Source organism: Lytechinus variegatus, chromosome 9 (assembly GCF_018143015.1).
Source record: "Lytechinus variegatus isolate NC3 chromosome 9, Lvar_3.0, whole genome shotgun sequence".
Lineage (NCBI taxonomy): Eukaryota > Metazoa > Echinodermata > Echinoidea > Temnopleuroida > Toxopneustidae > Lytechinus > Lytechinus variegatus.
The window spans coordinates 16,220,907-16,248,114 of NC_054748.1; the positions used below are offsets into that span (position 1 = coordinate 16,220,907).

At 35.8% G+C, this 27,208-nt stretch overlaps 1 protein-coding gene across 1 annotated transcript; it reads right to left on the bottom strand.

The window, feature by feature from the left end:
• Nucleotides 1-169: 169 nt before the first annotated feature.
• LOC121421446 (tetraspanin-9-like) lies at nt 170-25,550 on the bottom strand. The gene is made up of 7 exons (XM_041616138.1): nt 25,487-25,550; nt 19,298-19,383; nt 7,992-8,189; nt 2,457-2,642; nt 1,536-1,658; nt 880-963; nt 170-408 (listed from the first exon to the last, which is right to left on the bottom strand). Exons 2-7 carry the CDS (start codon nt 19,358-19,360, stop codon nt 304-306), a joined length of 759 nt encoding a protein of 252 aa, XP_041472072.1. The 5' UTR covers nt 19,361-19,383; nt 25,487-25,550; the 3' UTR covers nt 170-303.
• Nucleotides 25,551-27,208: the final 1,658 nt, after the last annotated feature.

Consider the following 27,208-nt stretch of genomic DNA (forward strand, 5'->3'; position numbering starts at 1 on the left):
TGATCAATTCCTTGAATGCATGAGCGCTGAAAGGCAGCTCGAGCTAAATCCAGAGTAATAATAATAACATCGAGCCTTGGAATAGAATACTTCTAGATATGATAGATGGCGCTATATAAATGCCCATTATTATTATTATTATTATTAATTGGTTCTGTACTGAATTTTGTGTTGATTGAGTTTGTACAATCTTCCTGCATAATACATGTATGTATGTAAGCCATGGTCAAAATCTATTATAAAGGAATAAGGGCCACACTGGTTCATGAAGGAAGACTAATTAATATGCTCTTTGGAAGAAGACTAATCATGTTCCTTGACGGAAGAGTAGACGCCACACCCACAGCAGTATTTACTTCCTCTGTGAAGCTTGAAGAACAGGATCAATATGAACCAGACCAGCAGGATCTACAGGGACAAATAGAAAGAACTATGATGAATCATACAACAAATGATGCACAGCTGAGCATGTGCTACTGGCATGCAGCACACCTGAGGGTATTTCTGTATGAGTTGGTAGATTAAAGTGTTTTTGCACATCATTAAGCATACGAGCGATGCCTAAATTTCCACTAAAATCACTAACTTAGCAAGTGCATTATTTGTTTTATACAATAATTTGGGGTATGAATCCTTATTGAAAATTGTTGGGTCACACATCAGTGAACAAGAAGTAGAATGTTTTATTCATTACACAAAGTGAATGGCAAATCCATTTTTGGTAATTGCCGCTAGCAAGAATTATCGAAACCATTATTTTGATTGGCAGCTGAGCACTGCCATAACGGCAAAGTTACTGCTGTAAGTCCATTGTGAAAATGACCCCAGACCCTTTATTGGTCGTTCATAGTGTTTATAACTAGAAAGAGTTTCACAAACCTGTATGATGACAAAGACGATACAGACCACTCCAATCAAAAGCAACCAATCCTCTAGCGTCATCAGTATGTACTCCTGGCAACCCTGTAGAAGAGTACATCAAAATATGAAAACTATTGGGTGATTTCAAGTCCGGTGTTGGCCTTGGTGTTGGTGTTAGTGTTGATATTTGGTTTGCTTCCCCTAGCTCCAAAACCAATTAAGATTTGGTCAAACTGATCCAGATCACATGATTGACATCTCAACAACCAGTGAGTGACTTTTCCGGACCATCTTCATGTTATTTTTGGTGTTATAATCGTGTAAAAATTGACCTAACACCAACACCAAAAAGTCAACACTGAACTTGAAATCACCCAATTTACATAAAACCTCCATTTGTCAAATGTTGTTTTTCATTCAATATTCTGACTGTCCATATACCATAGAGTACCAAAGTGATGATGTCACAAAAAACTCTTCTTTTATAACATATTCTGGTAGAGCTTGATGAGAAACTCCACTTCCAAAATTTGGTGAGAATCGGTCCATAAGTCCTATTGATACATGTATGACTTCATGAACTCAGGTTTAAAGGGTTAAGATCAATCCTATCAAAATGAAAACACAAGCAATTTTTATCTGTAATCGATGATGCTATGAGATTGCTTTCATACCTCCATGTAGTAGCTAGTACAAGCGCCATCAGGACCGTTACAGCACGATTCGGGCACCTCACCCGGCGGGAATCCCCCGGTAATCTCCCAGTCGGTAGGTGCGTTCACACCACAGCATTCAACCTGTTCAGGAACGATGAAAGGAACATAACTTTCAATAATCAGTATCTACCCTGCATGTATTAGCAACCTTTAAAAATTCCACGGTGTATTTGTTAGCAGCTACCCCGCTCAGCACCTTTCAAAGAAAGGGAATTCTCAGAAAATCTTCTTTTTGATAATTTTATACAGCTGGATTCATTTGAAACATGTTTTTTTAGTACATGTACATACAAATTCTAGAGTGGACATTTCATCACATGAAAACTTATCTCATGTTGCAGACTTGCCCATGCAGTTTTCATAATTTTCTTCTTGACAATAAAATAGCCCTTGTTTTATGCTCCCAGCCACATACATGTAACTGTGATTAATCGGATCAATCGCAATTCTTTGTAAACTTTATACCTCTTGTTGAAAACTGTCCCATGCAGTTTTCATCTCAGAATGATTCTGGGCCCCGTCTTACAAAGAGTTATGATTGATCCAATGAATCGTAACTCTATGGAAATCCATCAGTGTCATATTTTTTCTACAGGAAATTTGCAAAATGTCCTTTGTTAACAAAGAAGAACACACCAAATTGTCAAGAAATCAATGAATTTATGGATATACATTCATATCTAGAAATTGTTTTGAACGAACATGCATTTTATATGTTGACTTTGCAGGCTTTCCATAGTTGCGATTGATCAGATCAATCACAACTCTTTAAAGACGGGGCCCAGATCTTGACAATAAAATAGCCCTTGTTCCATGCTCCCAGCCACATACTTGTAGCTTTGATCAATCGTATCAATCGCAATTTCTTTGTAAACTTACCTCTTGTTGCAGACTGTCCCATGCAGCTTTCATCTCCGAATGATTCTCGTCTTGATAGTAAAATAGCCCTCGTTTCATACTCGCAGTCACATAGCTTGTCATGTCATCGTGCATATGAAGCCCGGCAAAGGCGATGATGATAGCAGACACCTCCAAACAGATCACCACCACAACCATGAAGTAAAACTGAAAAAAAAAATTAGATAAAAATGACAAGTCTTTTATTAGGGACATTGAATAAGCTTGTCTGTTTAATATGTTCTATGTTTCTGTCCTTTTTTCATACTTTTTTACTTTTGCTTTTAATTGCTGTTGTTTTGCCCTACCAGTCAACTGATTTGGTTTGATTTTGAGATATTTGTTTTCAATCTCAAAAGTTGATTGAAAGATACTGTTTTGTTTTACTATCAGTAATGAATATAAAAAGGGAGTAGCCTAGATAGGCCAATGGCTTTTTGTTATTCCCTCACATCCAATTCATTGCTATATGTTTTTCTTGCTATTTTGGGGTCTAAATTGTACAACTGTCATTGTTGTTTTTACTCTATTGCATTAACTCACTATGCATTGTACCCTGTTATTATAAGAGATATGAAATAAATGAATTTGAATTTGAATGTTTCTATTATTGACCCACTTTGGATAAAAATTTGATCAGTTCTCATTCTTTATTCATCATCATTGTTGTCATTATCACCGTCATTATCGTGGTCTCGTGGTGTAGCGGTTCTGACTCTCGCCTTGTAATCAGAGGGTCGTGTGTTCGAATCCCACCATGGCCTAGCGTCCTTTGGCAAGGCGTTAATCCACACTTTGCCACTCTCCACCCAGGTGTTAAATGGGTACCCGGTAGGATGTGAAAGCCTATATGTAGTATGCCTAGCAATTGAGTCTTGGAACTCTTGTTGGAATGCTCCCCAGGGAGTGGAGAAGGTGCATACATTGTATGCGGGCATGCAAGGATCCAATGACTGGGGTAATAATATGTCTGTAAAGCGCTTAGAGACGTCGTTCCGATGTATTAAGCGCTATATAAATGCGGAATATTATTATTATTATTATTATCATCAATTATTCTCATCTTCATCATCATCATCAATTTTCATTATCATTTTATTATCATTATGATTATTAAGGTTATTACTAAACGCACATTGAGACCTTTGTAAGGTGTAATGCACTATATAAAAACTGTTCTATTATTATCATTATTCCCCTTTTTATCACTCCCGATTCACAATGTCTTTCATCATTATCAAATTAATTTTTCTGGTATTACTGAAGTGGTGCGGATCATTCACATATTGGACACTATTGAAAAAAGGGACATTGCTACGATTCCATTAATACAGATTTTGCTTGAAAAATGGACCACTGATGAATTATGAAGGGGGGGAGGAGGAGGCTTGCCACCCCAACCCCCTTTTCTTGCTCGGCAGAACATTAGCGTACAACACTGGCCCCCTGAGCAACTTCCCTTGCTACATGTACATGTAGTCTGTGTAATGTCTCTATAGCCTATATGGATACTAAGTACTGAGACAAGAAAAAAAAGAGAGAAAAAGTCACTAATTCAACAGATTACTTCAAGGACAGAAAAGTTCTACAAACAGTAGAACCATCCAAGCATACTTTCAAACTTATACAAATGAATGTAGACTTGTTCATAGCACAAACAGAGGAGTCAATGCACTGTACAGTGAGTCAAAATATTTCATGGTCTTTGATGCTTAATACCCTGAAGGATGGCTCAGATTTTGCAGTTTGGAAATGAAATATCACCTTTTCTTTTAATATAAAACACACATGAACAGTATTTTCATGAACTTACATGCACGAACATCAACGACTCAAGCCTACTTCTAGTTTTGGTACCCCCCCCCCAAAAAAAAGGGTTCTGTTGCTACATGTATATACCTTAAAATGTTACAAAGTGAAGGATATATTAAGCTAAATGGGCAATTCCATGGAAAATGATCACTTTAGAGAAAAAATGAAGTTTAAGATTTCACTTCAGCAGTCAAATTTTCTTAAAAAGTAATCTATAAAGTCTCAATTTCCAATAGAAATATTGATAAAATTTTGTAGTTTTTTCCATCATAAAAAAAATAGAATAGTAAATTGCAAAATGTAAAAAATGTGGCTATTTTTAAAAAATTCACCTTTCCTGTCTTTACTAAAAGCAAACAAGGTCCCAGAGGTCTCTTTTAACTTTTGAATAGTTGATTAATGTTTAAATCAACAGAAAATAATCGTTAAATTTTATGCCATTCATCAATTTTAGAGAAATCTGTCTTCAGATTTGTGTGATTTCTTTACCATTATCAGTGTCATGTCCGTTACGTTTTTCACTTAAAGTTTTCACAGCTTACAGGAAATTTGTCTAAAGGTACTGCAGATTCAGATTCTATGTTAGAATTAAACCCCCTACCATGTGTAGCAATCATTTTCCCTTACCACTTCTCATTTTCATAAAAATGGCGTAACGGACATGACAATTCGCGTAACGGACATGACGCCTTATATATGGCAAAAGGCAGCATTCACAAAAACAAAATATTAGGCTCAGTGTCACAGACTGAGGTCAGCCTCAATTGTTTGAGGATAGCTGAATGTAATATTTCTTAGAATCTGCATGTCTTTCAAGCTATTTTTAGAAGTTGGTGAATGATGAAAGTTCAGCTCTTGTTCTGGTAGATTTTTCTGAGAATTAACGGTATGCCACATAATATTAGGATAAGATGCAGCTATATCTGGCAACATACTCAGATCACAATCTGCATCATTTGTGTTTGAACAAACATTTGATTATCTTAGGTTTTTGCACTGACAGTTTGGAGCATTATAAAACTCCAACTTGTGAATTCATGATCATTGATGATATTACTTCAAAGTATCTGACTTTCACCAACCTCTACATACTTCTTCAGTGATGGCATGGGCTCACATTTAAAAGCAAGTTTGTATTCGGATATCTGTGTTAAATGATGTAGCTCTATGAATCCATGAATCTACAGTGGCACTTCTTTGCAGTATCACAAAGCAAAGGGGCCGTGGAAAGAATGTGGCGCGATCAATAAATTATGTCATCATAGTAGTATTTTGGTCAGCCATAATCAAGATTTGAATGATGTATCTTCAATTGTACACAAGCAGCGCGGACAATACAACAAAATTAGATACACTCACATTTGTCAGCAAGCAAGATCGTACGATTAAGAACATCCAAGATTTGATGAAAGGATGATTATACTCAGGATGATAGTTATTTTGAATGAAAAAAAAATCTCAGAAGCTATTTACAAACATTCTGATTACCTTTCAACTCATACATAATCGATAATGAAAAACCGGTTTCCAGGTACTGCTATTAAATTTTTTATTAAAATACCTTTTAATACCATTTTTTGTAATCTTAAAACTGACATGAACACTAGTACATGTTCTTTATCATACAATACATTCCATAATATCATCTTGGATTTATACAGGTCTGGTATATTTTGTTTTCTTCTCACAAAAAATGAGATTTGGTCTGCTCAGTGTGCAGTAGTGGTATGATAAACATTGTATTCAATATAAAATTATCACTTAGGCTATAGCTATTAAATTAATGATACCTGCTAATAATATCTACTTATTTTTCTTTAGTGTTAGTAAAGGTACTTTGCTGTTACATAATTACTTTCATTATTCATATTTCTTTCATTTTCAAACTAAGAAGTGCTGATGAAGTTCACTTCATAAGGGTGTCATGTCCGTTACGCTAGTATACTATCAATTATTAAGGCATGAATAAAAAATAATCTTTTCTACCAACTTTTTCTCCTTTAATTAGGTGTGGTGGATGGTAGTAACTTGAAAATACTCATTAACTGTTGTTAACCGGTGTAAAATTAATTTTTCTAAATATTTTTTTTGTTTTATAAATATTGTACAAAAAGACCCCCTCTCAAATTGCAAAATAATAGGAGATATTACAGATTACCAGTTATGATATGTCTCTCTAACCTCTAGCCTTAACATGTAAACAATTAGACTTGTACCATATCTTGTAACAAAATAATTATATTCGCTTACAAAAAGTGGACGAAACTGTCATGTCCGTTACGCTTCGTGTGTCATGTCCGTTACGCTACATTTTGAGCTAGGAATACAGAATGCACTTAACAACAGTTGTTAAACACCATTTTATGGATAGAGCATGATCTTAAGATTAAATTAACACCAACGTCAGGTGCATGCAATCTAAGAATTCACAGGAATTTTGATAAGCAATAGGAGGTAAAAATGCTTCGTCCATTTCGTGTCATGTCCGTTACGCTCACGGAGAGTGCAATTTCTCCGCAACTGTTCAACGAAACGATTTGAAATTTTATGTGTATGTAATAGATACTTAAATGTGTCTGATAAGCTTAGTAACAATTATCAAAAGACTGCTAATTCTACTGTATAACTCTTTGAATTACAAAAATTTGTCTGAACGTCATGTCCGTTACGCTGGAATTGACCATATGTATTGAATAGGGAAAGTCATGAAAGTCCATTTTCAAAAAATGGTTACTTTCATATCAGAAAACCTGCAATTCTATTTCAACCTTGATCTGGAATGAAAATTCCATTTTGCCATAGAAAATACAAAAATCAAAAACATGAATTTTGTTTTGCAAATGAAATTTTGGTTCCTGTAAATTGTATTTCAACCTTGATCTGGAATGAAAATTCCATTTTGCCATAGAAAATATAAAAATCAAAAACATGAATTTTGTTTTGCAAATGAAATTTTGGTTCCATGACATTTGCTCCAGCGACAACTGCTCCGCTGTAAATTCCACACAGCAACGGAATTACCAACTTAAGCCCTTGATTTAACACTACACCCTATCCTAAACCTACTATAAAACCTGTTTGCAACCGTAATCTTAATTTTACATCAGTAGGTGGTTTCAAACCGCCTCGATCACAAGAATCCCCGTTAAATTACGAGAACTTTTTAAGGCTACAAAATACCCGTTAATTATTCCTGCATTCACACCGCCCCGAAACACATCCTTCGGGATAAGTTCCCGAAGTTACGAGCATGCGCAGTATGGTCTGATAAGCTGGCAAGGCGCGAGATTCAAAATCACTAGCCCAGCAGCCACCCACGCCGCCGCGCCCAACGACACGCTGGGCTAAAAGTTCCCGTAATTTGCTTTCACATCGCCAAAATACCTGCGACCTTGGAAAAATCCCCACGAAAGTTCTCATAATTTCGCCAAGTACCTACTATTTAGCGGGTATTTTCTTTCGGGGAAATTACGCGTAGTTTGCTTTCACATTACCAAAATACCTGGTATTTTCTGATCGGGGTAAATTTCCCGATCAGAGAATACCTGGAACTGGCGAACTTCGAGGCGGTCTGAAACCACCTATAGATGAAATAAAGCCCCTGGAGAGCAAATGTAGTGTCACCAAGATTTCACATTGGAAGAACCAAAACAGATTTTCCGATTTGATTTTACAAGTGACTAAAAAATCTAAACTTGCGCTTACCGTAAGGAGACAGCAGACGCCCTCCCTCACAGCTGCAATACATCCGATGATAGCCACCACCACGATGAATATACCGAGAATTATGAGGACGTACGCTGCATGCATGTACGAGATGCTCGGTAGAAGGGACGCGTACGTCCCTGACGTCACTCCAACCAGCACATGTATGCCGGTGATGAATAATCCGATACCTGAAAGCTACAGAAGAACAAACAACATTTCAGTTTATATCATAGACATCATAGTTTTTGTGTAAATACAAAGAAAAAGACAGATCATTTTCATTTTTCATTTATTAATTACATTTATGCAAATGAAAATGACAATGATAACTTATAGTAATGCTTAAAATAATGGATAAAGATTTGCAGCTCATGAACATGTTACACTGTTTCCCCAGGCACTGTTTATCTACATTTTCATATTTTCTATAGCATCACTTTAATAGGATGGGTGGATGGGTGGATGGATGGGTGGATGGATGGATGGATGGATGGAGGGGTGGATGGATGGATGGATGGATGGGAGGATGGGAGGATGGATGGATGGAGGGGTGGGTGGGTGGATGGATGGGTGGATGGGTGGATGGATGGATGGAGGGGTGGATGGATGGATGGATGGGTGGATGGGTGGATGGATGGATGGAGGGGTGGATGGGTGGATGGATGGATGGATGGGTGGATGGATGGATGGAGGGGTGGATGGATGGATGGATGGGAGGATGGGAGGATGGATGGGTGGGTGGGTGGTAAGCTTTTTCGGTATTGATATAATGGATAAAGATTTGCAGCTCATGAACATGTTATGACACTGTTTATCAACATTTTCTATAGCATCACTTTAATAGGATGGATGGATGGGGGGTGGATGGATGGGTGGATGGGTGGATGGATGAGTGGATGGATGGGTGAATGGATGGGTGAATGGATGGAGGGGTGGGTGGATGGGGCGGATGGATGGAAGGATGGATGGATGGAGGGGTGGATGAATGGATGGATGGATGGGTGAGTGGATAGGGGGTGAATGGAAGGAGGGGTGGATGGAAGGAGGGGTGGATGGATGGAGGGGTGAATGGATGGATGGGTGGGTGGATGGATGGATGGAAGGATGGAGGGATGGAGGGGTGGATGAATGGATGGGTGAGTGGATAGGGGGTGAATGGATGGAGGGGTGGATGGATGGATGGATGGGTGAATGGATAGATGGATGGGTGAATGGATGGGTGGATGGGGGTGGATGGATGGATATCACTTTCAATTCGTTTCTCTGGGCTTGCCATGCATTAGTGTTGCTGTCTACATTCAACACTCAGCATGAAAGAGTGCATTTTTTGGTACAGGTAAATTTGAAGCATAACTACACATGTTGGAATTTGGGAAAATCAAACTCAAGTTCTGCAAATTTAATTGTGAAGTCTAGTCTCGCCGAACACTGCATTAGTTTTGCTGTCTACATTCAACACTAAACATGAAAAATTTCCTTTATGGTACAGTAAATTTTGAGCATAAATGCACAAGTGCATACTATTACCAGAATTTGGGAAAATAAAAAGGTTTAAACTGAAACATCATTGATGGATTCCGGTATGATATCAACCTTGACTGCGAAAAGTGACAAAGGACAATGAAAGAAAACTTGACACATCTTTTCTTCAATGTTTTTTCAATGTTGACACAATTACGATTCAAAAGCCAGCCACAATTCTCACACCCCCTTTACTCATTTTATAATTTATTTTGAATTTCTTTTGAGAACAGCATATTTTCACTGAGCGTTGTGGTTTCTGTTTCAACACTTAACTATAGGCTGAGTTGAATCAGGTCGCAATAGCCCTACAGTATGAAGTGGGTTCAGGAATATTTTCTAAATACTCTTTTAAATCTATCATTACAATTATCATTGTACATGTAATTATTATCTGAATAACTTTTTATATTTTGTCGTTCATTATTCGCTTTATTTTGGTATTTACTTATTTTAGCTTGTTTTCTGTCCGTCTCTTGTAGTATACATGTAGGTTATGTTAATTAGTATTGAAAATTTTAAGTTAAGGGACTTGCCTTTTATGCTTTCCTTAACAAGTCCCTACGTTCAATTTATATTTAATATATGTTAAGAAATGTCATTGAACTATTATTTTGAACATGTACTTCAAATTGTATATATCATTTTGTTGAACAAAATAAATAAATCTAATCTAATCTACTCGTTGAATAAATGGGAAGGAAACCATGGGCAATCATTGAAAATGGACTCCCTATCAACACCAACTTTGACACTATGAATTTGATTGAAATATCAATTAAAATGTAAATTGGAAAAAAAAGAAGTGAGGATGAACAAATTTGATAGCACTTGACACTGTACAACCTTTGATCTCATGTGCATTTTAAGAATAACCTGGGGCCCGTTTCATAAAGAGTTGCAACTGTTGCCCGGGGGGGGGGCCACTTCCATTCACGAGTGGATACCATGCGCGACCATGGGGTCTCAAAAAGCACCCTAAACATGTAATTTCCATATTCTGAAAATGCACCCCTTAACAAGTTTTGGAAACAAAACAATACTCTTGGCAAATAGTCCCTGAAATGAACCCCTAAACAAGTACAGGAATGTTTTATTATTACGGGTCATTCTGTCGTCAGCTTTACAGTAGTTTGGTTTAGTACGAACTACAATCCCACCTTCCACACCTAGCGCAAATCGGACTCTAAACACGAAGTGTTGGGGCAAAAAGGACATCCTTTATAAAACATTTTAATTTTGTTTCATCATCCCTGCAAATTCGACCCTAAACACGTAATTTTCCTAGCGAAATAGATACCCTTTTTTCATTATATTTGTGTTTTTGACACCCTTATCACGTTACGTACGTAACGTGCCCTATCGTGAAAAAGACATCCTTTTTACGTGTTTTTATGGTCGCGCATGGTATCCACTAATCAATGTAAGTGGCCCCTCCGGGAACTGTTGTAACTTTGCCATTATGGCAACTACCATGTGGCAACTTAGATTTTGATTGGCTGCTGAGCCCTGTTGCCATGGTAATTGCAATTATGGCAAAGTTGTCCTTTATGAAACAGGCTCCTGATCATCAATACTTTTACGTCTAAATATTTTGCTCTTGTATTGACTCTATTTCTTTGCCTATCCAGCTAAAAATTCATTAAAAAAATTTTTGAAACAATTTCATACTGAAATGTACACAGAAGTGACCACAATCTTGTCCTCCCCCCCAAAAAAAAAAAATTGATATAGATGCAGAGGCCTACACATTAGGAGAAAGAGAGAGAGAAAAATATTCCCACTTTGACTCTAATATTGGGGGGGGGTAGATAATGAATGAAAATAATCAAAAAGATCATTAAGCTGGCAATGAGGTGGGAACCGTCAAATCCCTGTTTTAAAATAACAAACAAATTTTCACACAGTCTTGGAAAAAGGGGGGGGGGCTGAATCCACAGCCCCACCCCCCTCCCCCGCTTCCACGGCCCCGGTAATGTCTGTGTAAAAATCAGCAACTTTTAATGTGGGCTGAAATAAAAAAAAAGGTGAACTGAAGGAATTGTTAAAACTGTACTATCAAACCACATTGATCTTTTGAGAAATGTCCTTGAAAACTATCGCACTTGACAATTATCAAACATGAACCACAATTCTGGCAAGTCTCCATGGAAACACCTGCACTAAAAGCAATTAGCTTTTTCAACTAGTAGTTTCACAACAAACGCAGTCTTCAATGTTAGACTCAAGGATTTTTTTTTACAGCTATTATTTACAGTGGAAACGGTCGACTTGTTTTCTTAGGCAGAGGTTGGAATTTCTTTCAGTGCTTCCAATGAAGCAGAATGAATGGTTACTATTAAAATTCTACATGTATAGAGCATTGGTATTGCATTCTCTACATAGACCCAACCAACCTTCATGCAATACATCCACCATTAATATAAATAACTTCACCTGGGTCATTCTTTGCTTTAAATTCATTCAGTTTAATCCTAATCAGGCCGGGCTTCTAAGGTGGGGGTGGGGGGTGGTAAAATCAACCCCCTTTGAGATTGCCAATCATGCAAATGCCATGAAAATTGACATAATAATAGTGTGGGATGTAATCTACAAGGCTGTATGGTAAATTTTTCCAATGCTAATTTTATAAGCGTACCCCCGGTTATGCTGTAATTCACAAAAAAAGCTCCTTGAATGTTAATTTTTGGTGCAAATATTTGTATACAAATTGCTAACAATTACGAATGAAAAAATCCTGGTTTGAAAATGAATTTCTTATAAATTTATGCATATTCTTTTATCAATTTCGTATTTTTTTTCTTTTTTTCGGAGGGGGGGGGGGGGTGAATTCAAAATAGAGTTTTCTTGAAAAAGAAATATGCTAAAATCAATTAATTTCAGTTGATGATAGTATAAATACATGTAATCATATCTTTATATGTACAAGAAAACTCAATTTACATTGACTTTGTACACAAAATCATGTTTTGGAGCAATTTTGGGTCTGACATGCACAAGTTTTAATTTTGCGTAATTTTAAACTGCATACCGGGGCATTCAAAATCTCAAGAGGGGTTGATTCAATCCACCCCCCCCCCCTTCCCAATTTTAGGGTTAAAGGGAAAATTCACTCTGGATAAAGGAACTTCAATGAGAGAACAAAAATTAGAGAGAAATATTGGTGAAGGTTGGACAAAAATCCATTAAAGAACTTAAGAGAAGATTTCTTTCAAATTATTTTGAATTTGTGATGCTGTAGTACTGTAAATTACGAGTTGCTATTGGTCTAAAGGCCTGTAAAAAAAATCCATAAATTTCCATTCTTTGATGGATTACTGAAATATTTTACATATACATGTAGCTATGCATATAGCAAGTGGATCATGTGGTTGATTTAATATTACACGTTCAGTGTACATGTATGAATGCCCTTGTACATGTATAAAGTAAAACAATTTTCAATTTTCTGAAAAAATGGCATTTTATGGACTTAATACACAACACATGAGGTCCCATGTCATACATGTAAGATGTTTTTTGATATGTTATAGGTACATGTATTACCATTTTATAAATAATGAAAAAGTTTAAAGTCCCAAATACCTTTATTTTTCCTTAAAATTACTGATTAACAACTAATTATTACATCTAGACATACAAGTTAGATTTTTTTTTCTCAAACTGGACCTGCTGCAGAAAAAAAATTTGTCAAAAGTTAATGCAACATTAGATTACCCTAGTATTTCCCCATTTTAATCTTGTAACATCAATGATTAAATCTGTAACAAAAATTTAATAATTATCTGTTATGGTATGTATATCATTTAGACCAATTAATTAAAAATAATTAATTTCACATTTTTAACCCCTTAATACCTGCCACTGTTTATATGCAGGGCAAAATGACTACATCATGGGTAGACAACTATTGTACCGACTTTCTCCAGTTTACTAATTGATTAGATTGTAGATCAGAGCTGACATACTTGTGCATTTCATTCCTGCATAATTTCAAAATTGTAAATTTTTTATGACATTTAGTTGTTCCCTGCTTTTTAACTGCCTAGAAATATGAGATTGACAGTCATATTACACATCAGGGTTGGCGATTTTTTTTATTTAAATCAGATTTTTTAATTTTTATTTTTATTTATTAAAAGTTCCTTCAAAAAAAAGGGTAATTATCCCCCCCCCCTTACTCTTACAGGGTATTCAGCTCATATGGTCTAAGGGTAATTATCCCCCCCCCCCCCCCCGTTACTTTTACAGGGTATTCAGCTCATATGGTCTGGTTCAGTCCAAGCTGAGAAACCGTCTGGGAACAGCTAATGCTGCAAAACTGGTGATCTTATTCAAAGCTCTGAACATGAAATGAGAATACTGTTAGTTTGTTTGGGGAAGACTATCAGAGACTCAGAAACTCTAACTCTCCTAAAACGTTTTCAAGCCAAAGAATTAATGTCATGTTTAAAAGAAAACTGCCTTCTTTTGTGTTTAACATAATGCTCTTTATGATATGGCATTGCTGAAGCTTTACAACTCGTTTTCTTATTCTTATCAAAACTGCCAACAAACCCTTTGCCAATTACTAGTATTCATGTATATTGTAAGAGAAATAATTCAAATCAATGATTTTTTTTTCAATTAGTCACAGCTTTACAATAGTCAAAGAGAGACTACAACTGTATGTGTTTAGGATCGCTTTAGTTTGATAAAAAGCTCTTCTCTTGCCACAGATATAGATCTATATGCAAAACTCTCAGTTTTGGAGAACAATATAAGAGACAGCTTAGTCAAAGGGTGACTATACTACATTATGTTACTGTGATTTTTTACATTAATCTACAATTTTTATTCCCATATTCTCTACAAAAAAATCTGTTTGATCCATGAAGTATGAAAAAAAATCTACTTACTTTTAACTTAAAGGATAAAAACTGCAAAACTGCTTAAATTAGAACATATGTATTACAAAAATAAGTATTTTATTTTAAATGAGACACAGCTTACAACTGCCAATGATTGTAACTGAAGAACCTGCATCTTAACATTTAAATGCAGTGTTAAATGTTTATTCTGAGTTTTGCAAATTGTTGTTATAGAGCTCTTTCCATTATTACATGCAGATACAAAACTTCCATTATTTGTAGCACTGAACATAAAATGGGCTGCAGTGACTTAAAAGGTTTATAAGAGAAAGCTTTTCTCAACAGTCAAATTATGACTGTACTGCATTATGTTAATGTGATTTTTATAATTATGTTATTTAAAACATCAAATGTATGATTAATGTAAAAATACGAAATAAGAGGCATGTTAAATATGTTGATTACATGTCATGCAGGTATCATTTTTTTATTTTACATGACAGAAGTAGTTATGTGTAGGCGAAGGATCAAAACTGGAAAACTGCCAACAAACCTTTTCTCATTGACTTTGATATATTATATTTTTTTTACAAACTGCTCTCTGAAAAGTCTTTGGATTATGTGAAAACTTTATGTTAAGAAAGAAATTGATTAATAACTGACAAAGAATGTAAAATTTCAGAAGAAAAACTCGACATAATTTACAAAAAATGAGTACCTATTGACAACATACATCTGTAGTTTTTAAGGAATTACCTGATTTTATTGATTTGATTTTAATTTGTTTTATGTAGATATGAAGACTTTGTTGATCTTTTGTTGATATAAAGTTAATTCAAAGTTTTTCAGTTGACTTGAAGAATTAAAACTGCATTGAACAAATACTTTGTCCATGATTTGTACATTTTTCAATGGAACTTATGGAAGTGATTTAAATCAATGATTTTTTTAAAAAAATCATGGTGATTTAAATCGGGATTTAAATCGCGATTTAAATCACGATTTAAATCAACGTGATTTAAATCCGCCAACCCTGTTACACATTACCAGAGCTGCCAACCTGAACAAGAACATTTCAGTATTTTCAAGGCTGAAAATCAGTATTTTGTTGAGGAAATCAGTATTTTCACAGGAATACCATAGGACAACACATAAACTGAAACTTCAAAAATCCCTATTTTGCATGAAACCATCAGTATTCTTCTCTATTTTCAGTACTGAATACGGAAGATCAGTACTACTTGGCAGCTCCGCATTACATTTAAGTTTAATTAATTGAGTTTAATTAACATTATATCATTCACCCCATCCACCGGCTCCGCCACCCCTTTTCCTTCACACTTAATGTGCTATAGTTTTTGTTCCTGATATTGTATTGATCTAATTCATAGTAAAATATTTAGCCTATAGTTCTTACTTCAAAATGAGATCGATGTAGTGTGGAAAATTGTTCTTCCGCCACCCTTTTTGCATACCCAACTTATGAAGTGCGACCATGAGGGAGCTTCTTGCATCACAAGATCAAAAACTTAACAAGTGGAATGCCTCTGGCCGTCTCACCTGCATCACGCAGTTCAATATAGCAGCAGTGCTGACTTTGAAAACTACTCTAACTCGCACAAGATGTTCAGTGATACATGGTTACTATTATGTCCACTTTTTATGAACTAGACCAATAAACTTACAGAGATATGATGGTTATTCAACAAAAAACCCCAACATGGCCAAAGTTCATTGACCTTACATGACCTTTGACCTTGATCATGTGACCTGAAACTCGCACAGGATGTTCAGTGATACTTGATTACTCTTATGTCCAAGTTTCATGAATCAGATCCATAAACTTTCAAAGTTATGATGGTAATTCAACAGATACCCCCAATTCGGCCAAAGTTCATTGACCCTAAATGACCTTTGACCTTAATCATGAGACCTGAAACTTGCACAAAATGTTCAGTGATGCTTGATTACTATTATGTCCAAGTTTCATGAATCAGATCCATAAACTTTCAAAGTTATGATGGGAATTCAACAGATACCCCCAATTCGGCCAAAGTTCATTGACCCTAAATGACCTTTGACCTTGGTCATGTGACATAAAACTCATGCAGAATGTTCAGTGATACTTGATTAACCTTATGTCCAAGTTTCATGAACTAGGTCCATATACTTTCTAAGTTATGACGTCATTTCAAAAACTTAACCTCAGGTTAAGATTTTGATGTTGATTCCTCCAACATGGTCTAAGTTCATTGACCCTAAATGACCTTTGACCTTGGTCATGTGACATGAAACTCTAATAGGATGTTCAGTAATACTTGATTAACCTTATGGCCAAGTTTCATGAACTAGGTCCATATACTTTCTAAGTTATGATGTCATTTCAAAAACTTAACCTCAGGTTAAGATTTGATGTTGACGCCGCCGCCGTCGGAAAAGCGGCGCCTATAGTCTCACTCTGCTATGCAGGTGAGACAAAAACTCTATAAATCTGTTTTTTTATATAATCTTCATCTGGGGATATTTTGATTGATTTTTGCTATTAAATCTTTAACACCAATATTTTTTGTTTGTTTTTCTGCTTTTAAAACCAATTTTCAGTCAGGGTGAACTTCTCCTTTTCAAAAACACAAAGTTTCGGTTTGAAACTGAAAACGTATTTTGGAAAATATTAATTGACAGTTTACAGCCTGGCTAACAATGCAAGATTTTTGGGTCATCAAAATGATGAGAAAGTATGCCCTATCTCTATTCTTCTGTGAATCACAAAGAACGAGACTACGGACAAATGCTTGGCCATAAAAAAATTAATATAAGATTTCAGTCATGATAACATATTGGGGGGAGGGGGTTATTTCAAGTTTTAACCCTATCTAGGCCGCGGTATTTTGGGAGTTCATATGGCCGGGGAGGGGGGCCTCCCAGGCCCCCCCCCCCTAAGATCTCGGCCATCGATCGCGCGATCGCTTCGAAAATTGGCACGCGGGTTGCCTGGGACATAATCTACAAGATCGTATAAAAATCTATTTCATGCGAATTGCTATTACGTGATTATGCTAATTTATGCGTAATTACAATGTAGTATGCGAAATCATACTTTTTCCTCTAACTCCCTAAATAAAGCACCAAATGTACTCAATCTTGGTATAGAAACTTTGTGCTGTTCTTAGCAAGTGTACATGAAAAAAATTGCGATATCAAATCATTTTCTTATGTATTATATTGTTTTTTGCAATTTCTTATGTATTTCTTTGTTTTTTGACCTTTTGTTTTTCATTGTTTTTTCAATGAAATTTGTTGGGGACTCTTCTGTGATCATAAAAAGCATAAAATAATTACATTTAGACCAGCAAAACTAAAAATAATCATTTATGAATTTTGGTTGAAAACACAATTTGCATTGACTTTGTACACGAAATCATGTTTTTGAGCAATTTTTGGACTGACATGCACTTACATAATGTTGCGTAATTTCGGAACCACGTACCCAGGTGACGCAAAATTGGTCTCAAAAGTTGCGCAAGACTTGCAAGTAAAAAGTCAGCAAGCGGCGCGGTCAAAAAAAATTCGCGCTGCGAAAATATCGCACTATTTGTTGAGGGGGGGCCTCCGAGGCCCCCCCCCCGGCCTAGATAGGGTTAAGGTAAATTCAAAGGGAATTATGAGTCCTAATTTCACTGTTTTCACATAACGATATGTTCTCAAACTTGAAGCGGTGCATTCAACTTGTGCAAGACACTATGAAAAACACCTCTTTTTAAGAATTAAAAAGCAGTGCTCAGGGAAAAAGAATGCACGGGGGCTTGGGGCAATTTACAGCGTAGCCCCCGTATGCTCAAGGGTCCTTGAAACTCAGAAAGAACCCCCGGAAAATCCCCAATCATTGTAATGTTAAAGCTTGTCCAATATTGCAGGGGCCGATTGCACGAAAGGGTCTTTGCAAGGACCGTCTTTCGTGTCGCCCATCTTTTATGATGCGCCATGTGAAACGCATTTTAAATAAATCATCTGCAAACATATTTCATTCGTCCGTTAAAATAAACAAAATATTTGTTTATAAAATTATGTAATATATCATGAAATTGTATAAAATTTGATTTAAAAGCAAGCTAACGAATCTTATTCTTTATCATAAATTTCAGAAACACCCCGCTTATAGCGTATCATAAAAGATGGGCGACACCAAAGACGGTCCTTGGAAAGACCCTTTCGTGCAATCGGCCCCAGATTTACAAAGAGAGTTGTGAAAAGTAACTCCTGAAAATATATATTTTTTCCTGGTAGGTAGCTCCAATTGGTTGGTATTAGCATAGAGCTATCTCTCTGTTGGCTCCATGGTATTAGTGTCAGATAGGTTAAACTTGCCACGCCTTGATTCCAAGGCAAGATGGTCCAGGTGTACTGGTGGATCGGGGGGGGGGGGGGGGGGAAGCCAGCCCATGCCCCCCCCCTTTGAGAGGCACAATTAAACTTTGTAATGTAAAAATGCCCCCCCCCCCCTTGAAAGAGAAGACCTTTTTTTTTGTGTGTGTTTTTTTTCGCTTGTCACACTTTTTCGTACACGACTTATCCCGAATTTTTTGGTGAAAACCTGTTTTTTCTTTTGTTTTTTGCTTGACAAATATTTCTTTAGGAAAGTGTACCCCTTCCCCTTTTGGAAAATCCTGGATCCGCCACTGTTTGTATACATGTGCCTCTTACTCTTAGTATCTCACAACACGTTTAATAGTATACCCCCACAAAAAATATTATAATAATATTAACAATAACAATGATATATTATTTAAAAAATTCAAACAAGAAAAATAACAATATCAAATAAATAAAAACAAATAGGATGAATACAAAGTAATACAAATAAAGACATTTTTTTAAATAAAATGCGAACAATAAAGTCCTTAATTTGTCTGGAAATGTTGTTTTTTTACTTACCAAAAACAGGATATCTAGGAAGTACAGGAAGCACTTGACACAGGCAATGGCACAACAACACATGATGACAGTTGACCAATCACAATCTAGAATAGGAAATAATATAAACATATAGGATGACAGTTGACCAATCACAATCTAGAATAGGAAATAATATAAACATATAGGATGACAGTTGACCAATCACAATCTAGAATAGGAAATAATATAAACATATAGGATGACAGTTGACCAATCACAATCTAGAATAGGAAATAATATAAACATATAGGATGACAGTTGACCAATCACAATCTAGAATAGGAAATAATATAAACATATATGATGACAGTTGACCAATCACAATCTAGAATAGGAAATAATATAAACATATATGATGTAAGTTGACCAATCACAATCTAGAATAGGAAATAATATAAACATATATGATGACAGTTGACCAATCACAATCTAGAATAGGAAATAATATAAACATATAGGATGACAGTTGACCAATCACAATCTAGAATAGGAAATAATAGAAACATATATGATGACAGTTGACCAATCACAATCTAGAATAGGAAATAATATAAACATATATGATGACAGTTGACCAATCACAATCTAGAATAGGAAATAATATAAACATATAGGATGACAGTTGACCAATCACAATCTAGAATAGGAAATAATAGAAACGGTCAATTCCATTGTGACTTATGGGACATTTGATACTTTTTTCCACATAACTGAGGTGCATATCTGAAATAGTAGCTGCACAAACATGGATTTACTTTATTAAACTGTAAGAAGAATACTGAAACTTACTATATACAAAAATTCATGCTTTCAGCTTGGTTGCATAGGGTGCTATATCTTCAGAAATGTCATTGTGACTTATGGGACATCGATGGACCACACAAATTGAGCTCTTTTGTTCAAAGTGCCATATCTATCTCAGTTTTATGACAATGTTTTTAGATTTGGGCTTGGAGATTAACCAGTGATAGTGCTCACTAACAGTACTTGAATTGGACTTGATTCATTTCATTTGTTTCAGTAGTTGTGTGCAATCGTGTGTGACTTATGGGACAAGTGAATGTGACTGATGGGACCCTATCTCATTTCATGGAATTTACATTTCCTCTCGATGACTTTTTAAGTCAAACTTAATTTCAGCATGAATAAATATTCCCTAATAAGATGACCCCTGTAATAATTCATGCCATTGTGTCAGAAATAAATTCAACAAAGGGCAGAAACATTTTTTCATGCACTTCATTTATATAAAGGGAACATTAACCAAAAAAAAGCTTCCTGACTTGTCATCAAGGTTTAAGAACTGTAATCAAATAAGTACAAAATAATCAATAAACAATTACAATCATAAATATTTAGCAAACAGATGAAAAATTAACAATTAGAAGGAATGTACACACTTTCCATTGTGACTGATGGGACATAATGATAGGACATATTTGTTACAGATGGGGCAAATCAATGTTGCTTTTCTCTGTCTCGTACAGTATGGTAAGAAAATGACCTTTACAGTGTATACATATAAGAAAATTAAGACATTAATGCTGCCATGAAGTAAGTCAATATTCTTGTTAATATATTCTCTTTTGTGTCAAATGCTGATATTTTTCATTAGTTGTTGATGGTTATGATAAAACAGATGGATATCAGTGCACAGGCAAATTTTTGACAAAAAATATTAAAATTTTGGCATAAATTCTTTTATAAAAAATTATTAACTGGACTGTCTAGAAAACGGTTGCAATTGATTCTACTATCTAAACTGCATGTACATGTACTTGTATAGTAAAAAAGTGTATTCATTTACATGGAAGATTTTACCATTGTCTGTGCAAAAAATATGAAAATAATTGATTTTCATGAAAAATCCAAGATGGCCGCAAAAAATTGCCAATTTTGAACTCCATGGGACACAATTTGACAAAAGGAACATCAAGATTTATTAACTTTACACTTCAGGCAATACAAAAAATGTTGGTTAAAAAATATATCATGGGGTGCACCCTATCACAATTTCTTTTTTTGCCAGCTGCTTGGGTTGATATGTCATCTCTTTCATAGAAATTCTGAATGTCTGTAAGGACATCATCTTTTATAGAGTACCAAAGTGATGAAGTCAGTTATGGTGTAATGGCGGTCTGGTTCTAAACAAAATAACCTGGGGCTGTTTCATAAAGTTGTTGTAAGTTAGGAGCATCTTTAAGAATGACTAGTGATCCTTTCTTATATATGCTAAAACATTGCCAATTTATGATGACATTTACCACAAGGATCATCGGTCGTTCTTAAAGTCGCTCTTAAGTTACGAATAGCTTTATGAACCAGTGCCCTTTTACGACTCTCAGAATGATGGTAACAACCAGGGACATCACACATCACCAGTTTTGCAAATACAAATGTGTATAAAAAAAGACGATCATGCAGCTGCGACTGAGTTTAGAACCGGCTGATTCGATGTTCGTGACACTGTGACATCACACTTCGGTCCTCGTTAAATGCGCATGTTCCTTTCTATTGGCAGGCGGCAGGAATGATTCTGAGAAAACTTGATTGCAAGCTTCTGAACAATTTTTTGGCATTTACAGGGGCTATAATAGCTCTGCTCATGGTAGCCTTAAATGCATCTGAGGACTGGTGCTCTTATTTTGACAGGATCCAGAGAGTCACTCAACTACAAAATTTGTGACTGATGGGACATTGACATAGGTTTTAATAGTTTCCTTGGAACTACATGTATATACCAAGTTCACATCATATGTAAAACAGTGGATGCATACTCCAAGGGGACAAGAAAACCAAGAGAGTGATCTGGACCTAAAAAATGAATAAAAGCTAGGGTGAAACAAACCCAATTTACCTGCACTCAGCTTTGCATTTTAGCGATCATATTCAGTTTTCTCCTTTCTGGACTGGGCACACAATGCGAACTTTTTTTTTGTTCAATGCACTGCCTATGATATTCTGACTGTTTTTTCTGACATTCAGCATACTGTTCTCCAGCTTTTAAGCATTCTTGTCTCTCTCTTTGCTGTCATGGACAGCTATAAGGTGGCATGGTTTACGAACTGTATGTGTGACTTATGGGACATGTGACTTATGGGACTTAAATGTATGTCCCCCCAGTATAGCTATTTCAAGTCCAATACAGATGCAGCTTGATTTGTTGATGCAAGCATGTACTGTGGTAGATAAAAAAGTCCAATACTTGTCTCCAGGAGTCTATGGCAGCATATGAGGGAAACTTAATGCTCAAAACTGTGACTTATGGGACATCAAACATACACACCTCGAAATGTATTTTGTTCCTCACAGTTTCACTGCAGCGTGTAAAACAATACAGCTAATGGTAAATTATTGCTTGGAGGTCACATGGACAGTGGAATTTTTCATCAGCACCCTTTGCTTGCCAGGAGCCAGGGATGGGTGAAAGTGTACACTTTCTATGAAATCTTAGTACCAAAATGCAAAAGAGTGCACATTGCATATTTTATGAATGAATGAGGGTATAGTAAATATAAGTGTGTTTTTGTAAACCTTAAACTGTATACTTATAAACAGTATAAACAAAATTGCTCAGAAAAGAAATTTTTGAAAATGGAAAAATGCAACATTTGGCTGGAATTGACATATATGATGACAGTTGACCAATCACAATCTAGAATAGGAAACTAAAGTATTTACAGGCTGAATTATAATTGTCAGGGAGATTGTTTTGGCATATTAGTTATGTACATTTATAGTTTTGGATTAAGCAATGTGGTATACCAACTGCGAGTTCAAAAAAATAAAACTTACAAAACTGCAAGGATCTTTTCACATCATGAATACATGTAGTACATTTTTAATCTAATTGGTTGTTACTTAAATGCCATGATGATTGTCTTCTTCAAAGACCAACTTCACTCCAAAATAAAAAATCAGATAAGGATCTAGAAAAAGCACTGAAAACTATAAAAATCAGGTATGAAATAAAATAACCTTTGAACATATTTAAGTTTTAAAGCATATCATAACTTATTTGTTCATTGAATAAGTGCCCTCTGCCTACATTGCACATTCGATTCCCTCTCATGCAAATGAGGAGCCAATACGATTGATGTGTGTGTCAGATGTGTTTCAATCAGATATGATTATTTACGTCTGGGACCAACCTTTAACGTCACCATCCGAAAGACGTGACCAAGGGGGGGGGTTAGGGTTCTTATTTTTATTTGGCAACCAGTCAATTTGACTATTTTCGCCATAATATACATATACTATGTTATTAACGTTTGTTTTCTTAAAATTGTAAAAAAAGTAAAATTCAAATATCTATTTCTTTTTCCTTTATTTTTTCTTTTCTATGTTTTTTTCTATCATTTCTTCTTTTTTTATTAGGATATCTACTAGGATTTAAAGTCGAGTAGGTGTGTCTCACAAATTAAAACCAGGGCTATTGCTAAAAATATGTTATATAGGCCTACTAGTATGCAAGCAGGATGGAGATGACAGAGAAAGAAATTAGGAAAATCACAGCTCCAATCCTACACCCGTACCGGAGTATGGGGATACGTCTGTCCCGTTGATGTGAACATCAACGTCAGTGAAGTCTCGATCTTTCCCGGAGACAAGACGCCTTTAAATCCTACCTACTTTGGGAGACAAGCCCTTGTAGGATGGAATGTGACTTTGGGTGAGTTTGGGGAAAAAAAATCTATATATCAACATGCATACTTTTCATCATTTAAATATAAGCAAACCGTAAGGCAATCATCTGAAGGCTATACATGTTTGGTTAGTCATGACCACATAAAGATGTAATTGCAAAATAAACATTATTTGGCTATAATGTGATTAAAAGTAATCAAGAGCAGTCCAACTTGTATGCGTTTTCTTTTTTTTCTGTTTTCTTCTTTCTCAATACTTCCTCCACTTTTCTCCCAAGTGAATAATAACGTTAGACTTCATTCAAGGCTCCACACTTACTCTTTTTCTTGGTGGCCTAATTGCCAATCGGTCCACCAAAATCATCGATTTCATATTTTTGGACTTGGACTAAGGCCTGGAGTTTAGTGTAAAGCAAATTTAGTGGCCCTAGTAAAACAATATAAAACAGAATTTATCAAAACTTTAGGAGCCCAACCGAGCCACCAATTGTTGGCCTTTACAGAATTTGTGTGGCCTGACTCTCATTTTTGGTTGCCCTGTGCCATCGGGCCACTATTATTAATGTCGAGCCCTGCTTAATTGCTTGAGCCCAAGGACGGTTTTACATTTTACAAAAATTGGTATCACTGACACACACACAACAGTAGAGGCGCACGGCCAATATGGGAGACTCTCTCCAATAAGGGAGACAATCTCCCATATTGGAGACTTGCTTTGCAAAAGAACAAAAGAAACAACACCAACAAAAGCATGATTTTTTCCACCCAAACTTTTGTCCCACTAAGGTCAGAAGCCCATTTGTTTTGTGTGTGGATGACAACAAAAATCCTTATAAAAACAAAAGTGAATTTTTAAAGTAGACGGTGAAAAGGGGTAATATTTCATGAGGAATCTGCTTATCACATTTTTATCTGCCGCCAAGGTAATCCTTTTTAAGCAAATGTAAACAAAGAAAATTGGTCTCCCAAACTGGAGACTGTCTCTGAAATTGGATACCCAAATTCTTTATGAAAGTCTCTGATATTGGAGATAATCTCTCTCATGGGAGACAGTCTCCGACATTGGCCGTGCGCCTCTACTGCACAAGAGAGGTGACTAATTTCACAATAATAAGGCCACTTAGTTATATATAATTATATTAGTACTTATATATAAACATTTACGATTAAAGTTAAGGGACAATGGCCAGGAGCCATTTACATAATAGATGTACATGTAGTTTGTAATATTTTAGTGAAACTCGTGCATGTACATACATGTACCCCCGTCCGCTCTCGATGTCTGTCGAAAATCCAACGGTCTGTCAGCGGAGGCGGAGTGGCGCAACGGATGGTGCTTGCTCGGTAATGCAACAGGTCCGGAAAGCGGGCGACAGGTGTATGCAAAATTAAACAACTCGAGCACTCAATACTCCCAAAATATCACTTAACACGATCAATTAAATCTAGAGTAACACACAATGAACATCAGGATATTGAATCATATCATATCAGAAGCAGAAAGAATGTGAAGAAAACTTACATTTCGCTGTTTCTGAAATCCAAATCTCCCCTACAAAAAAGACAGTGTCGAGCTCAGTCTTTGCATCCGCTTGCACAACATACAATCAGCATGGGGGCGCGCCAGCAGCTGATCAACTCTTTGTTATAAATTGTTCCGCATCTGGGAATCGCAATCTCCGACCATCATCAAAAACTTTATCTTTTCTTTTTTTTCTGGAGAAGCTATTTCAAAGCTTTATTGACCCAGAGCATACTTTAACATGGCTGCTGAAAATTGAAATTGAATGATTCAATTTCGAAATTCTCTGTGTCTTCACTGAATGCAATGGAAATTCGCGTGTGATCCGTAGAGCCCAAAGAGACTCCAATACCAGACACGCCCATCTTGATGAGTCCGAACCGGCCGGGGCCGGGAGAAAGTGACTTGTATTACCCCCCCCTTCGGCGATCCCTATCTATAATCTTGACTAAAAAAAATGAAATTAACACAAATAAAATCTATCAGGTGCAAAGTTTGTGTTTTATTTCGCAGATAACAACCATTCTGTTCGGCCATTTAAAATTTTGCCTATATATTTATATTTACCATGTTTAAAAAAAAGTTGATCGGTCCTCTTTTTTAAATTGAAATAGGCCTAGATATAGTTTGAAGAATTAGTGTCTACATGCATGCCCCATATACCCACTGCCAGCGGTTTGGAGATAAAGCAATCTTTCAAATGTCAATATCCATAATATTGATTACAAAACCATAACATTTAACAGGCCCTATTTAATTTTATTTTTTTAATTGCTCTTTGAAATACCAATATTCTCCTCGGAGAACAGTAAATTTGAGGTGATAAATATAAACTAGTCAGTTGTATGATTGTCTTCAATAGCCTTTTTTTCTATAAAAAAGTCGGCCAAAGATGGCCGATAATTATCTTAATTCTTTATCATCTTTGATTCACCTTCATCGTCATCATTATCATATCATCATCATTATCGTTATATAATCATTATAATTATTGATCATCTTCATTTTTATATTCATTATCTGCAACTTCTTCTTCGTCGTCATCAATTTCATCAGCACCATCTTCATCATCATCATCATCATCATTGATCATTATCCCCATCATCTTCATCAACATCATCATCTTATCATCATCATCATTGTCATCCCATCGACGTCATCACAATAATCATTGTCATCATCATATCATTATCCTCATCATCATCATCATCTTATTATCATCATCATCATCGTCATCCCATCGACGTCCTCATCACTCCATCGTCATCTTCTTCTTCAATATAATTTCCATGACTGTTTTCACCATCTCCATCTTCATTACCATGCATCATCATCTTAATCATTATAAAGCTTGTCATCTCCATCATTATCATCTTCTTCTACTTTTCTCTTCTTCTTCTTCTCCTTCAATACCTTCTTCTTCTTCTTCTATCTCCTTCTTCTTCTCTTCCTCCTCATCTTCTTCTCCTTCTTCTTCTCTTAATCCTCTTAATCTTCTTCTTCTTTTACCTCATAAAAGTGACATTCTTATACATTTACAGGGTTTGCATTAAAGTGATTGGTTAACAATGGTTTGACTTTTAAAAAATCTGAGCTAGAAGGTCACACTTGTCATCTGTGTCTGTGATATGTTACAAAAATGAAGCCCAGAAAAAATTAAGTTCGAAAATAATTATCTAGTGCTTCAAAAATTGAAATATAAAGTGACCGGAAACACCATCT

Bases quoted from the DNA above. Each gene is read 5' to 3' on its own strand.
- LOC121421446 (XM_041616138.1), bottom strand. From the start codon at position 19,360: ATGTGTTGTTGTGCCATTGCCTGTGTCAAGTGCTTCCTGTACTTCCTA. The intron at 8,190-19,297 runs GTAAGTAAAAAA...GTTCTTCTGTAG, and splicing joins TCCTAGATATCCTGTTTTTG to CTTTCAGGTATCGGATTATT. The intron at 2,643-7,991 runs GTAAGCGCAAGT...TTTTTTTTTCAG, and splicing joins GCGTCTGCTGTCTCCTTACG to TTTTACTTCATGGTTGTGGT.